This window comes from Lathamus discolor, chromosome 1 (genome assembly GCF_037157495.1).
Source record: "Lathamus discolor isolate bLatDis1 chromosome 1, bLatDis1.hap1, whole genome shotgun sequence".
NCBI classification, from domain to species: Eukaryota; Metazoa; Chordata; class Aves; order Psittaciformes; family Psittacidae; genus Lathamus; species Lathamus discolor.
Window position 1 is genome coordinate 75749866 of NC_088884.1, and position 12094 is coordinate 75761959.

Sequence of the window (12094 nt, forward strand, 5' to 3'; positions counted from 1 at the left end):
GAGAAAAGAAAAAATTGATTCTTTTTGCTATCAGGGCTGTCTGCCTTCTGTGCTATCTTATAGGATTAAATCCTATTGTTCACAGGGTGTTTCTTTTTAAACTATGTTTTACCTCCTACCATAAGACTATCTGCATTGTTAAGATCAATCATAGCCTGGAACACGAGTATCTGCTCCAAAGATTGAAAGGTTAACTGAACTAAAATTATCTTTATTCTCCTATTTAAGACTATATATTTCTTTCATGATTTGTAATTCCCTACGTTCCAAAAAACCAGAACACAGTCTATTTAACTAATAAAAATAATAAGCACTTCACCAAACACTCTGATCATCAAGGCAGGACCCTGCGCTTGGCTAAGTGAGTAGTTAGTTGGCCTTATTTGCCAACGTCAGTGAGTGTGAAGGGAATAAGTAAACACTGCCCCATCAGTTATTTGTGAACAAGTAATCCAATACTTACTCCATGCCTTGTGCAGTTTGTCGTGCAATATCAATTAGTTTAATCATTTCAAATTTGGTCTCAATGATGTGTAGATGGTGATATAAACTGGATCCCTCACACCATTGTGTAACTATAGCCAACTGGGGTTTTGTTGAATAACCCATGAAAAGCAGGATATTCACATGTCGTGTTTTCCTGTTGAAATAGAAAAAAAAAAGAAAAGGTCAGGAGGAAATCAGACAGATCAGGTAATAAAGTCAGGCAGATCTATCACCATCTAAATACATATTTCCAAACAGAAATTGTTGGGTCATTCTCTACTAAGATAAGAGGGTAAGTTGTTACTAGATTCAGTTTAATGAATTATTCCAGCAGTCAGCCTTTCTGATAATGACACAGAAAAGCTATTCCGGGGTACGTGCTGCTTCTGCAAGCAACTCAGCACAAGACTGCTCAAAAGATGCTGTTACCACTAGCTCCCCATGGGACAGCAACAGTTTGCAGACAGGTCTGCTTTTGTGTAACTCCAGTCCAGCTAGGAGATGTTGCTTCCCATTAGAAGGACATCCAAAATGGAATTCTAGTCTCAGAGGCTTCCAGGAAGGACAACCCTTTTATCAACACACCCCAGAAAGCCTCTGCTTCCAAACCATGAGCTTAGATTTGTTTCAGAACTAACATTTCCTGGGGGGAAAAAGCTGACCATCTCCTGTTCGCCATGTAGCTTATTGGGGATGCTCCTCCAGCACATGTGCCTGGCTCAGCAAATCAGTCAGTTTTCCAGAGGCAAAAGCCTCCTTTCTATTTTATTTCTTGAACTGAATTATGCTTGAGACTGCTCAAGACTGTACGCGGATACTGATGGTTGTCCCCAATAAATATTCTATTGTATCGTAATGACGGATCCTTTTAAGAAATGAACCCAAGATAAAGACTTCCTCTGAGAAAGTACAAGTAGCAGATAGGAGAAAAGGATATCAGGAAGTGATTTTGAGAAATATATTAAAAAAAACCCCAAAACTCAAAAGAGAAGTCAATGCTACTGAACAGAAACTATTAAACAATGAATAACAGGGGCAGCAGTGTAGCTCAAAACAATTAGTCATGCTCTCCTTCAGTCTCAAAATATGGGTGAGAGGAAAGGAAGGCCTACAATTCACACTAAGGCTTGACTGTGCCCTGGGATAGTACAATAGCTAAAACCAGTCCTGTCTTGAGTGTTTGGACATGCACATATTCACAACACAGGTGTACAGACAAACACATAAAGGGGAAAGAAGAACTAGCAGTAGATAGAGAGAAATATTTTTAAATGGCAAGCTACAGTTTTTGCCCAAAGTATTATCATGGAGGAAAAAGACCAATGTGTTTTAACGGAGATCTAAAATTCAGTAATTAATGAAGTCTAAATCTACACACATTATTTTATGCCATTAAAAATATTCTTACCTGAGCACTCCTACTTCATTTTTGAAAGCCTGTAACTGTTGAGGTGTGGGTGCTGTAACATTCAACATTTTCACTGCCACATCACCTTTAAGATAGCAAGTTTTAATAAGTGTCATTGATAAACATTGCTCTATTGAGAAAATCTATATAGAGCATCAATAATACTGAGATACCCTATTTTCTAGTCTTTGTGAAATAAACCACCACAATATTAAAGTAAGTACATATGCTGTAAAATGTATAAACGCTATTCCTAGTTTATTCTGAGAAATTCTCACCAAGTCAAAGCTTTGTAAATACACATTTAAAATCATTATTCATCAAAGTGGATACTTTAGTCTTTCTAGTAACTGTGTTTCATCTTGACCCTAATAATTAATTAATTCAGAAGAACATGCAAATGTTAAGCTTCTAAACAGTCTGAAGTTCTAACATTACCTACACACTACAGCACTTATTAATTTCAAAGTCACCTTTATGGCTCTTCAATGAACTCCCTCCACTATGTCCATGTCTCTCATACTGAGGAGCCCAGAACTGGGCCCAGCACTCCAGATGTCACCTCACCAGTACTGAGAGGAAGGATCAACTCCCTCGACCTGCTGGCAATGCTTTGCTAACACAGCCCAGGATATCATCACCCTTCTTTGTGGCATGGGCATACTGCTGGACCATATTTAACTTGATGGCCACTGGAATCCCCAGGTGCTTTTCTGTGAAGCTGCCTTCCAGCAGGCACTGTTACTTGCTTAAGAACTGTTTGCCATGATGGCCACATACCGTGCCATTTTCCTTTGTAGACTGTTCCAAACGATCCAGATCCTATCCTTTGCCCAACCGTGATCTGTCCATCTGGTATCTCCCAATCATCACTTGAGTCCCGTCGACCAAGAGTTTTCTTTACAGATAGACATAAAAAATAAGAAGGAAGAAAACAAGGGCATTAACATCTGTGAAAACAGTTCCTTTGTTAAAGGCATAGTATAAGCATTTTGTATCTCTAAAGTCTTAAAAAGAACTTTCTTTTTTCAGATACCGCATTTGACTTTTCAAGCCAAGCATACACAAAACCTCAGCATGCAGGTATACTAAATTATTACCTGGCATGAAATATTTGTCATAGGTTTCTGGCTGTGTTAAAACCAGCAAATGTTAAGAAACTCAAACTCAAAAAGAAAGTCCCAATTGAAATGCTAAATTGTGAATTAAAAAAAAAAAAAAGGCAGACATTTTAATGTGTTGTTAGATTTGAAAATTACCAGAGAACTTTTAAAGTTCATGAATTACGGTGGGAAAAGTTAAGCTGTTACTTGAAGGCAAACTGCCGTTATAATACAAAGCACACCAAGACATTTGGGTGCAATGGAGTAACAGTGAGTATAGCCAGTTATTTTATATATCAGTCCCACAATTTCAGTATTCCATTATGTATCAGTTTAAAGCCCCTGATCGTTACCATACTCATCTTCCAAATAATTCCGAAGGCTTTGACCAAAGAGTGAGAGGAACATGGTTGTCTAGTATTTCTATACTATGAATATACTACAAATGAAAACAGCTCATCTCTCCCTTACCATTCTATTTCTGTCTTCTGAGGATGAGGATGATTTCCTTTCCCGCTGGGGTCCTGGTGATTTCTGCAACGCTTTCACATTGGTGAGTGACCCAGGCAAAGAGGCAGGAGGTGTTGCAGACAAACCTGCAGTTGAACCTAAATTTCAGAAACAGGATAATTTTATCTATAAGAAGCCAGCTTATTGATACTAGGTGCAAGAACTGTGTTTAAGATGCAGTATCTCCAAACATCAATGTAAATGTTACAAGGGAACACACATATACTAGAAATATTCTCCTATTATTAGATTAGTGATCAAGTCTTAGATTTCAGAATAAGAAAAGTCTGTATCAGATATCCCTGTTTACCAGAGAGCCCCCAGTCTCTTGTTCATGAACTACCAGAAGGACAATGTCTCTTTAAATAGAGGAGGAAAAAAATAAAACAACCCCTCAAAAATGTATTTTTTTAATTCCACCAGTTTCTTTGTGAAGAAAAGTAGTAGCAATTTAGTTAGCAGCAGCTACCTCTCAGATTTCTCGTAGCTAACCTTTTAGGGACCCAATAAATAGCTGAAATGCTGTACTTTGGAATCAAAATAGACTAAATGCAAAACAAAATTAAATGTTTTCTAGCTGAGTCTCCAAGTGCCACCTGAAAAACCATTTGGCTGTTTTAAAGCTATCTGTTAGCAGAGTGCTCTTTTTTAAAAGTAAATCATAGAAAGGATTAAAAAAGAACAAGTATTTTAGTTAGCTATTTGTAGCATATTCTATTAAATACAAAAAAGAAGAGTACATCTGTAGCCAACATGTTATCTAAACAAATCTATGCAGGAAAATGTCACCAGCAGAGCTGTGTTTCAGAGCCCCGATGGCTCTTTACAAAGAGAGCACTTCAACTAGACACTGCTTTTTAAAATACACCCTAATTATTCGTAAGAAGGTTATGGTGACCCTCCCAATGTGAAGGACATAAAACAGGGTCAACTGTTAATTAAATTCATGCTGCTCTGCTAAACAATTTATGTCACTGTACCAGACCTCCAACATTCCAATGCTTTCTCTCACATCAGTGTTCTGGGAAGTGGTAGAACACAGTACTCCTCAAATTCCTTCAGCAGCCCCCTTTTTACCAAAAAAGTGTCTCCTAATGCCAACTTGGGCTCAAAATCTGATTTTATGACCACTGCTCGAGTTCAGTCACTCAGTGTGTGCTAATTTATCAGACTATATATATCCATCACTGCCTGTCCTCAGACCTAAAATCTATACATTTAGAAGTGGAAGCACAAAATAACGACATACTGACACATCAAAAAGGGGACGTAGCATCTGTAAAGCTTGTCCCACATGCTTAAGCAACAATAATGATGCGTAGTGGGCATCCTAACTACACATACAAGGAGCTGGACGCCAGTCACCTGAAAGGTGGACTTCTGCTCCTATTCATGTTACAGTCATTATACTGTCATATATTTCTTAAATTATTTGTCTGAAATCACATATATATGGATATAAATGTTCCCAGAACATGACCTATTTTCCAAAAGTTTATTGGGTTACACTTTCTCTGCAATAGCAAAGCTCTACTAGAATGTGTTTTCTTTAGAGGTAACTAACTTCTCCTATTTCACTAATACCACTAGCACAATATTCACCCTTCACCAAAAATGCTTACAGCACATGGTAGAACATTACAGTTAATCTGTTCATAATAATACCAGATGGCCTGTTTTCCAAGTTATTAGAGTAGAATACTTCAGATAATATTAGACTTAAGTCATTAGCTTGGACTCTGAAGCTGTACGTAACGTATTCCATTCTGTAGCCAGTTTGCTTGTTGGGAACACCTGTCTTCTTACAAAGACTTCCGGAAGAGCTTTACAAGTTCATAAGGTGAACTGCCCTTGATATATTCTGAAACAAAAGTCTTTGAAACAGCCAACATGGTAGCATTTGAAAACGATACTACATGCACTGAACTATCCATTCCTACAAGTACAGCTATAGACACAAATATTTACAGTTCATGCTATTACTCAACAGTTGGTTTCTCCAGCATATGCAATCCCACACAGAGTTTTGGGGGATTTTGTGCAATACAACAGATCCATTGACAGCTTTAGGCCTGAATTACCTCCAGAGTCAATGACATGAAAATGGAAGAGTCTTATTTTACAAGGTACAGGACACAAAACAAATACTGTTTCACTGGAAATTTACTAACTAAATAAAAAGTGCATGGTCTAAACCATCTAAGGCCCCAGTGTGGTATCAAGAGCACACTTGCAAAGTGAAGTATCTGTTGAAAGCTGACATGCACATTATTTGAAAAGCTTGAGACCTAACAAGATATCAATGGAAATGTTTGTAATTCACATCTGATTTCCTAGATTGCTTTTAAAGACAGTATTAAATACAGAAAACTGTTTAAGCACTGAACTGACTTAAACTGAACAGTCAAGGAAATTCTAAGTTAAGGACATCACTTTGTCTTTAAAATCACTGCATTGCAATCTAAGGACCTCTGTTTAGTAAAGTTATGCTGAGGTCACATAAAAACCTCAACTATGAAATTCCTTGCCTTTGAAGATTTAAGTCAGACTTCATTTTCAGTCATTTACAAGCGTGTAAAGGTGAAAGTGGGTATGTGTGAAAAGCACATTCAAAGCATTCCAGCCAGGCCAAGCAAAAAAATCAGAGGTGTTTTGATAAACTCACACACTTACATACACATGGTGTGAGGGTGAGGCACAAACAGCATCTGTGGTTTTACTTATTTTGTTTGGGTGAAAACAAGAAAGAAGAGCCCAACTACCTCTGAACACTGGGCCAGGCTCAAAATCAAACACTATTTCACTGGGGACAGAATGAAGGAGGGGACTGGGAGTCCGGGATTGGTATTTCCGAAGACAGCGCATCAGCTGGTTCAAAGGGGCTGTTAGAGAGAAAGAGACGGGCAGGCAGAGACAGAAAGACAGACACATAGAAGAAATGAAAGAAGTCATGGGAAATAACTAGGATGCTTTGACTCCTATGCATAGATTGCTTCTGTACTTTGCAGGGAGGAAAAAAAGTCAATTACTAGTAACACTGTTACAGGACTGGGAATAGCCAATTGTTCTCAGATGCCAAGCAGACAGTTTATGATCAGAAGTTAAAACCAACATGATAGCACAACATTTAAATGCTGGACAAAATGGGCAAAACTGTGGAGTGCCACACCTACTGACACACAAAAATAGCTAAATCTGGCAACTTTAAATTAGTAGGCTTGCAGGAATAAAGGAAATTTCTTTTTGAAGAGCATTCTATTGCTGGCATAAGAAAAAAATAGCTGAATCAAACACAACACAGTAGGTAGGTGCTGTCCTATCAACTACCAGATTTGGATGGGAGACACAAAGTCAGTGACAGCCCACAGTACAAAACCTTAATGATCACAATAGAGTGCACTAACATAATTCAGACTTTACTCATGGCTGAAGCAAGTTATGAGTTGACTGTGTTAATGATTTGGAGTTGAAAAAACTGTCATATGCCAGCCCTACTATTTTTTTATTGCTACATTATTATTATATTCATAGGCATAAATACGGCACACAAGAGGACCTTAACAGCCAGTGAGTGAAGTGACTTAACAGGCCTGTGCATAACACATGAAGAAAAAGAAATCTTCCGGCAGTAGTTCTGACTTTACTGTGAATCAGGGTTGTGTGTTACTGAAGAAAACATAAAAAGACCTGGCTTTAGTGTAAGGTCCTAACAACCTGGTTCCAAGAGTAGCACAGGCATGCATTACAGCAAAGCAGCATCTTCAGCAGGGGTAGAGGGGGAGAAGAACTGGAGTTATTTCATGCTGCTTTAGGATGCAGCAGTTCGTATGGAAGGCCCATCTACCATGTTGATGGCTTTCTATGAAAACCTCTGTTGTTTCCATGGGTGGAAAGGTAACAACAGGCATAAAAACATCTTTGAGAGTCAGGGAGTTGCAGCATGTCTGTGTGCAGCCATGTGAGTGAATGAGTGTGTGTGTGAGAGAGCAAAAAAGTGATGGTGTGAGGTAATTTTAAAACTAAAAAACTAGATACCACTTCAAAACTTTTTCTCCTTCCGTCTCCCCCACTCCCAAAATGACCGGCAAATGACTCGAACCTTTGTCAGACATATATTAAGTTCATGGACAAGCAAATGAAAATTCATTTTTTGCCCTAATCATATTTTCCTTTGTGCCTGTGTTTTGTTGAAGGAAGTAGAACAAAAGGAAGGGATGGAGCAGTTGTGTAATTAAATATAGCACAGTAGCTAGTTTAAACACTACTTACCTCCCTCTCCTCGTAAACCCTGGTCTCTAATCAAGTCCTATAAATAATAATAAAAAATTGTGTTTAATTTAGGTATTATTTTTTCATTTACATTCCAGAATCAACTGAGACTGAGCAAATTGAGAATCCGTAACCTTGTATGTTGTATATGAAATAAGTTCTTTCCCACCATGGCTTACTAACAGCCGCGACTCCAAAGAACTATTTATAACAACTACTATATGTTTCAAAATTAGTTGCTTTAAAACGGCATCTCTCAGTAGTAAAGCGAAACGTACAGCACCCAAAATAGACGCTGACAAGAAGCTATTGATTTAAACACTCAGCTGGCCAAAACGCATAAATAAATATTGAACCAAGCGTTCTCGTTAGTGCTTGTGGCACAAACTATTTGAACTGTCATATCAGCAGCTGGGACACCAATTTCCTGTACCAAGGTGCATCAGTCAAATTTGTTCTGCTTCATTTTTTTCTTATAACAAATCACCCCATTTGCATAGCCAGGCGCACACTGTTCTCAGAAATGACTAACTGCAAAAGGCTTCCTTCACTTGCAATCCAGCAAACTGAGAGCGAGCAAACTACACTACAGATTTTCTAAAGAGAAGAAAAGGAGAAAATTCTAGCAGTATCCCTCCTTATTTCATTTTCATCAGCAAGTTGTTGGTTTTTTTTGGTTACACAATTATTTCATTCCCTTACACACCTGCACTGCTGCTGAAAGCACTGGTCCTGCCTCTCAGATGCACTGCTGCCATACACCATATGCAAATGCCTATGTGACCACATTCTTAACACTCAACTAGCATTTCGCTTATCACTCAGCTCACATGCAAAACATTCTGGGCCTCAGTGTCCAAGGCAGACTGACAAATGACTATTTTCTAGAGAGTAGGCTTAAGGCCCATACGAGCTATACGGTGGCAAAATTAAAAAGAGGTTGCTGTGACCAACATTTTGAAAGGTCTTAGCTAGCCTTATACCTAATACCTAACATTAGTATAATTTACGATTCCACATCCAGAAATTTCAAAAATGTGGAAAATACATTAATTGTAACAGCTTCTGAACACTCCGAAAGAACTCTCAGAACAATATATACTGGGCTTTTGAAATACTAAGGAACACTCTGTAAATCTGAACTCAGCCTGCTGCAATAATTTAATATTCTTCAATGCCAGAAATATTACTGAATTACAAATAATAAAAAACCTTATTCTGCATATAAAGAAATATGCTTAACACACAGAATGGTTTGCGAGAGTGGTTACTGGCTTTCATATTCGTAACACTAGGGTATAGCTAGCAGTATGAGCCTTGGGACTAATGACAAAAATTAGCAGCGGTTTGTGGCAGAATGTTTCTTTGAATGAAAGGACAGGACTGCCAGAAGACAGTTTCTGCTCCTGGAGGATGAGTTATTTGGGTTCTTACAGCTCTCAACGGCAAAAAATACCTTACATGGGATCTATTAGATTCTGACAGACCACTAAGGATTAGCTTAATGTACGCATCGTAAATTTCACACACTGATAGTCATAAGGGAAACATCAAATCTACTATTCCTATTCAATCATTATCAATACTTACATCAATATTGACTGGCTCGATTGTATTGATGTGAACATTGGGAGCTGAAGAGGATCGGTCACGTTGCCCAAATTGATTCCGATGGTCTTCATCTGCTGGTCGGAGGGGCTGTGGGATTGGAATGGATTTTGAAGGAGAAGGACTAGGGAGAATTGGTGGTCTGAGAAACAAAGTCAAGGAAAAAGAGGATTTAGGTCTACAAATGGCTTCAAATACTGCATAGTGGGTGTGGTAAGTCCTTTTCAACTATAATAATACATACATTAAAAAAACCTCTGATCTAAAGACCTACATAAAACAATTTATAATGAACGATCTTTACTCCCTTATGATCACTTGCAACGACTCTAAAAAAAAAACTACCTAATTAGACGGATGTGTTTGGAGTTAAAACAAAATGAAAACCCTCTACCATACCATACCGAATGAGTAATAATAAATCCTGATCTGAAAAATGCATGTAGCCCAACATGCACTGCAGAAAGCAAGATACTCTGCAGTTTCCTCACTTGAGACTTAATGCAGTTAACTCTTTTTAATGGCAACCTACTGAGAACTAAAAGTACTTAACATCTCACATCAGTATTACCGTCAGAAGATGTCACAAATTATATGGATGAGATTATTGTTCAATGAAGAAAGACTAAGAAATACATACCGGTTACTGAAAATAACTAATTAATATTATGGCCAATGTAACACAAATTATTGATATTAAAAACAAACAGATCACCCCTTAACCTCAACTTTTAACACGTAACTTTGAATGGTGCAAAATTTCAAACATCATTTAGTGCTACAGTTAGGCAACAGAATAGTTCTGGCTTGAAAAATAAGCATTCAGACTATACAGACAAGCTTTCTGAAGAAATGTAAATGCTACTGGTCAGAAATGTACATAAAGTCTTTATGGTATCATGAATCATATTTTTTAAAGACGAACATCTAAATTTCTGCTTTTTCATTTGTATGAACATAATTTCTTTGGTTATCCACTTATTTTGTTAAAGTACAATAAACCAGCATTTAGCTCTTACTCAAGTCAAGGGCAGCCACTATTAAGTCTAATTCAACAGATTTAAGGCAAAAGGTCAATCAGAAACATTTGCCACCTTTGTCAGTGAAAACTTTATGTTAAAACGTACATGATACTTGACAAGGTTTCTAGAACTAACAGAAAACACAACTCCTGAGAGAGGAGTAGCATCCTCCACATACTCAATTACTCATGGGTTAGTTACCATGCGCACATAGGCTATGCCCACAGGGAGAAGCTTCAGAAATAAGCCACAGAGCAGCATACAGCAGCAACAGGTCCTGGTGCCACCTCCTGTAAATGAACACTCCTTGGCCCGTCTGAAGAGAGCACCTAACGTTTTCAACAGGCTCTCTTCATATTTTCTCAGAAACAGGTCTGCCTTAAAGACTATTACCCTACCTTTCATTGAGGAGTTTACAGTTTGGCACTGGTCCCAGAACTCAGTGCTATCTGTATCCTAAGTGCCAGTCATCTTTTCCTTCCTGGCCAACAGTCTAACAATTGAGAACAGCAAAGCAGAGCGCTTGCAAATTCAAGTAACAATACAGTAACTCTCGTAATAAAATACTTAAATTATGTTTGGGAAGTGGGGCACAGCAAGGGGGGTCATCCCTGCTAAACTTAAAAAAAAAAAAAAGATAAAAATTACCTATTGTTACATGACAATATAAGTATTGGGAAGATACGGGGAAGCAATGAGCTAAAACTGCCAATAGACACATCTCTGAGAAAAGACGTTAAACAGCCCAGCATTTCCAAAGATGCTCAGAATTTCAGAGATGTTTTTTAACGCAGCTGATGTACATATACGTAAGCTTTCATCCACTGCTAACAAGTGTCTTTGGGTAATTTTCTATAGTAGATGAGGAAGTTTTGAACTCCTGGGCATTTTTGTAGGAAATCATGCAACTAGAACCCATGTAAGTAGATGGGACACTGCACAGATACAAGTGCAGCACTTGACCTTCTAATGCACTGCATTTTCATGCAAAGGCAGGCATGTCAGGTGCTGCACAGACAGATTTAAAACCTAAAAATGTCTCAGCCAGGCCAGTACTGTCATTCATTGTGATAGCTAACTCCTGCTCAAACTTCCCAAGAGTTCTCAGTAAGAATGGAATTAAGGGCAATATGTAACCATAGACATCAGACCATTGCACTAGGAGTGACCGCAATACAGCATTTGAGCTCTGCCACACTATGAGAATAGAAGCAATCAGATTTTCTGTGATTATGAGTAAGCCAAGGGAGAGAAAACCAAATTGCAGAACTACTGTTTCAATTACATCCTCCTTTGAGTCATAAATGGTCATCCGCTAAGGGAATCTACAAATAGTTCTGTACTTCTGCTTATGGGTCATCATGCCCATCATGTTGCTAGCACAGACAGCATGCTATGTCATACCATGTCTAAAACCAATTTGAGTATCTTTTTCTACTCATTAAATTCTACCTGAGGGAAGTACAGATCTTTCAAAAACAATTACAGGCTAACAAAGACCCTTTTTGGAGTATCTCTGGGCTTTAGAGACCGAAGAATCCAGACATGGGAACCTCATAAACAGTTAGCCATGTGCTCCAGCTATATACAATCAGAATTTCATTAATGGGTGTCCTTGGGACACTTGAAAAAGGTAAGCTATTTTTGCTAAGTGGGAATTTTGCTTGAAAAAGGTAACCAGTGAAGAG

The 12094-nt window shown here is 38.1% G+C and overlaps 1 protein-coding gene across 1 annotated transcript in view; it reads right to left on the reverse strand.

The window, feature by feature from the left end:
- BRAF (B-Raf proto-oncogene, serine/threonine kinase) overlaps positions 1–12094 on the reverse strand; it is an 83847-nt gene that overhangs the window by 20802 nt on the left and 50951 nt on the right. Inside the window, exons 8-13 of the mRNA XM_065681172.1 lie at positions 9367–9526; positions 7777–7813; positions 3469–3605; positions 2675–2792; positions 1895–1979; positions 464–640 (exon numbers count right to left, since the gene is read on the reverse strand). Coding sequence (XP_065537244.1) covers positions 464–640; positions 1895–1979; positions 2675–2792; positions 3469–3605; positions 7777–7813; positions 9367–9526 — 714 coding nt within the window. The remainder of the gene's footprint in view (positions 1–463; positions 641–1894; positions 1980–2674; positions 2793–3468; positions 3606–7776; positions 7814–9366; positions 9527–12094) is intronic.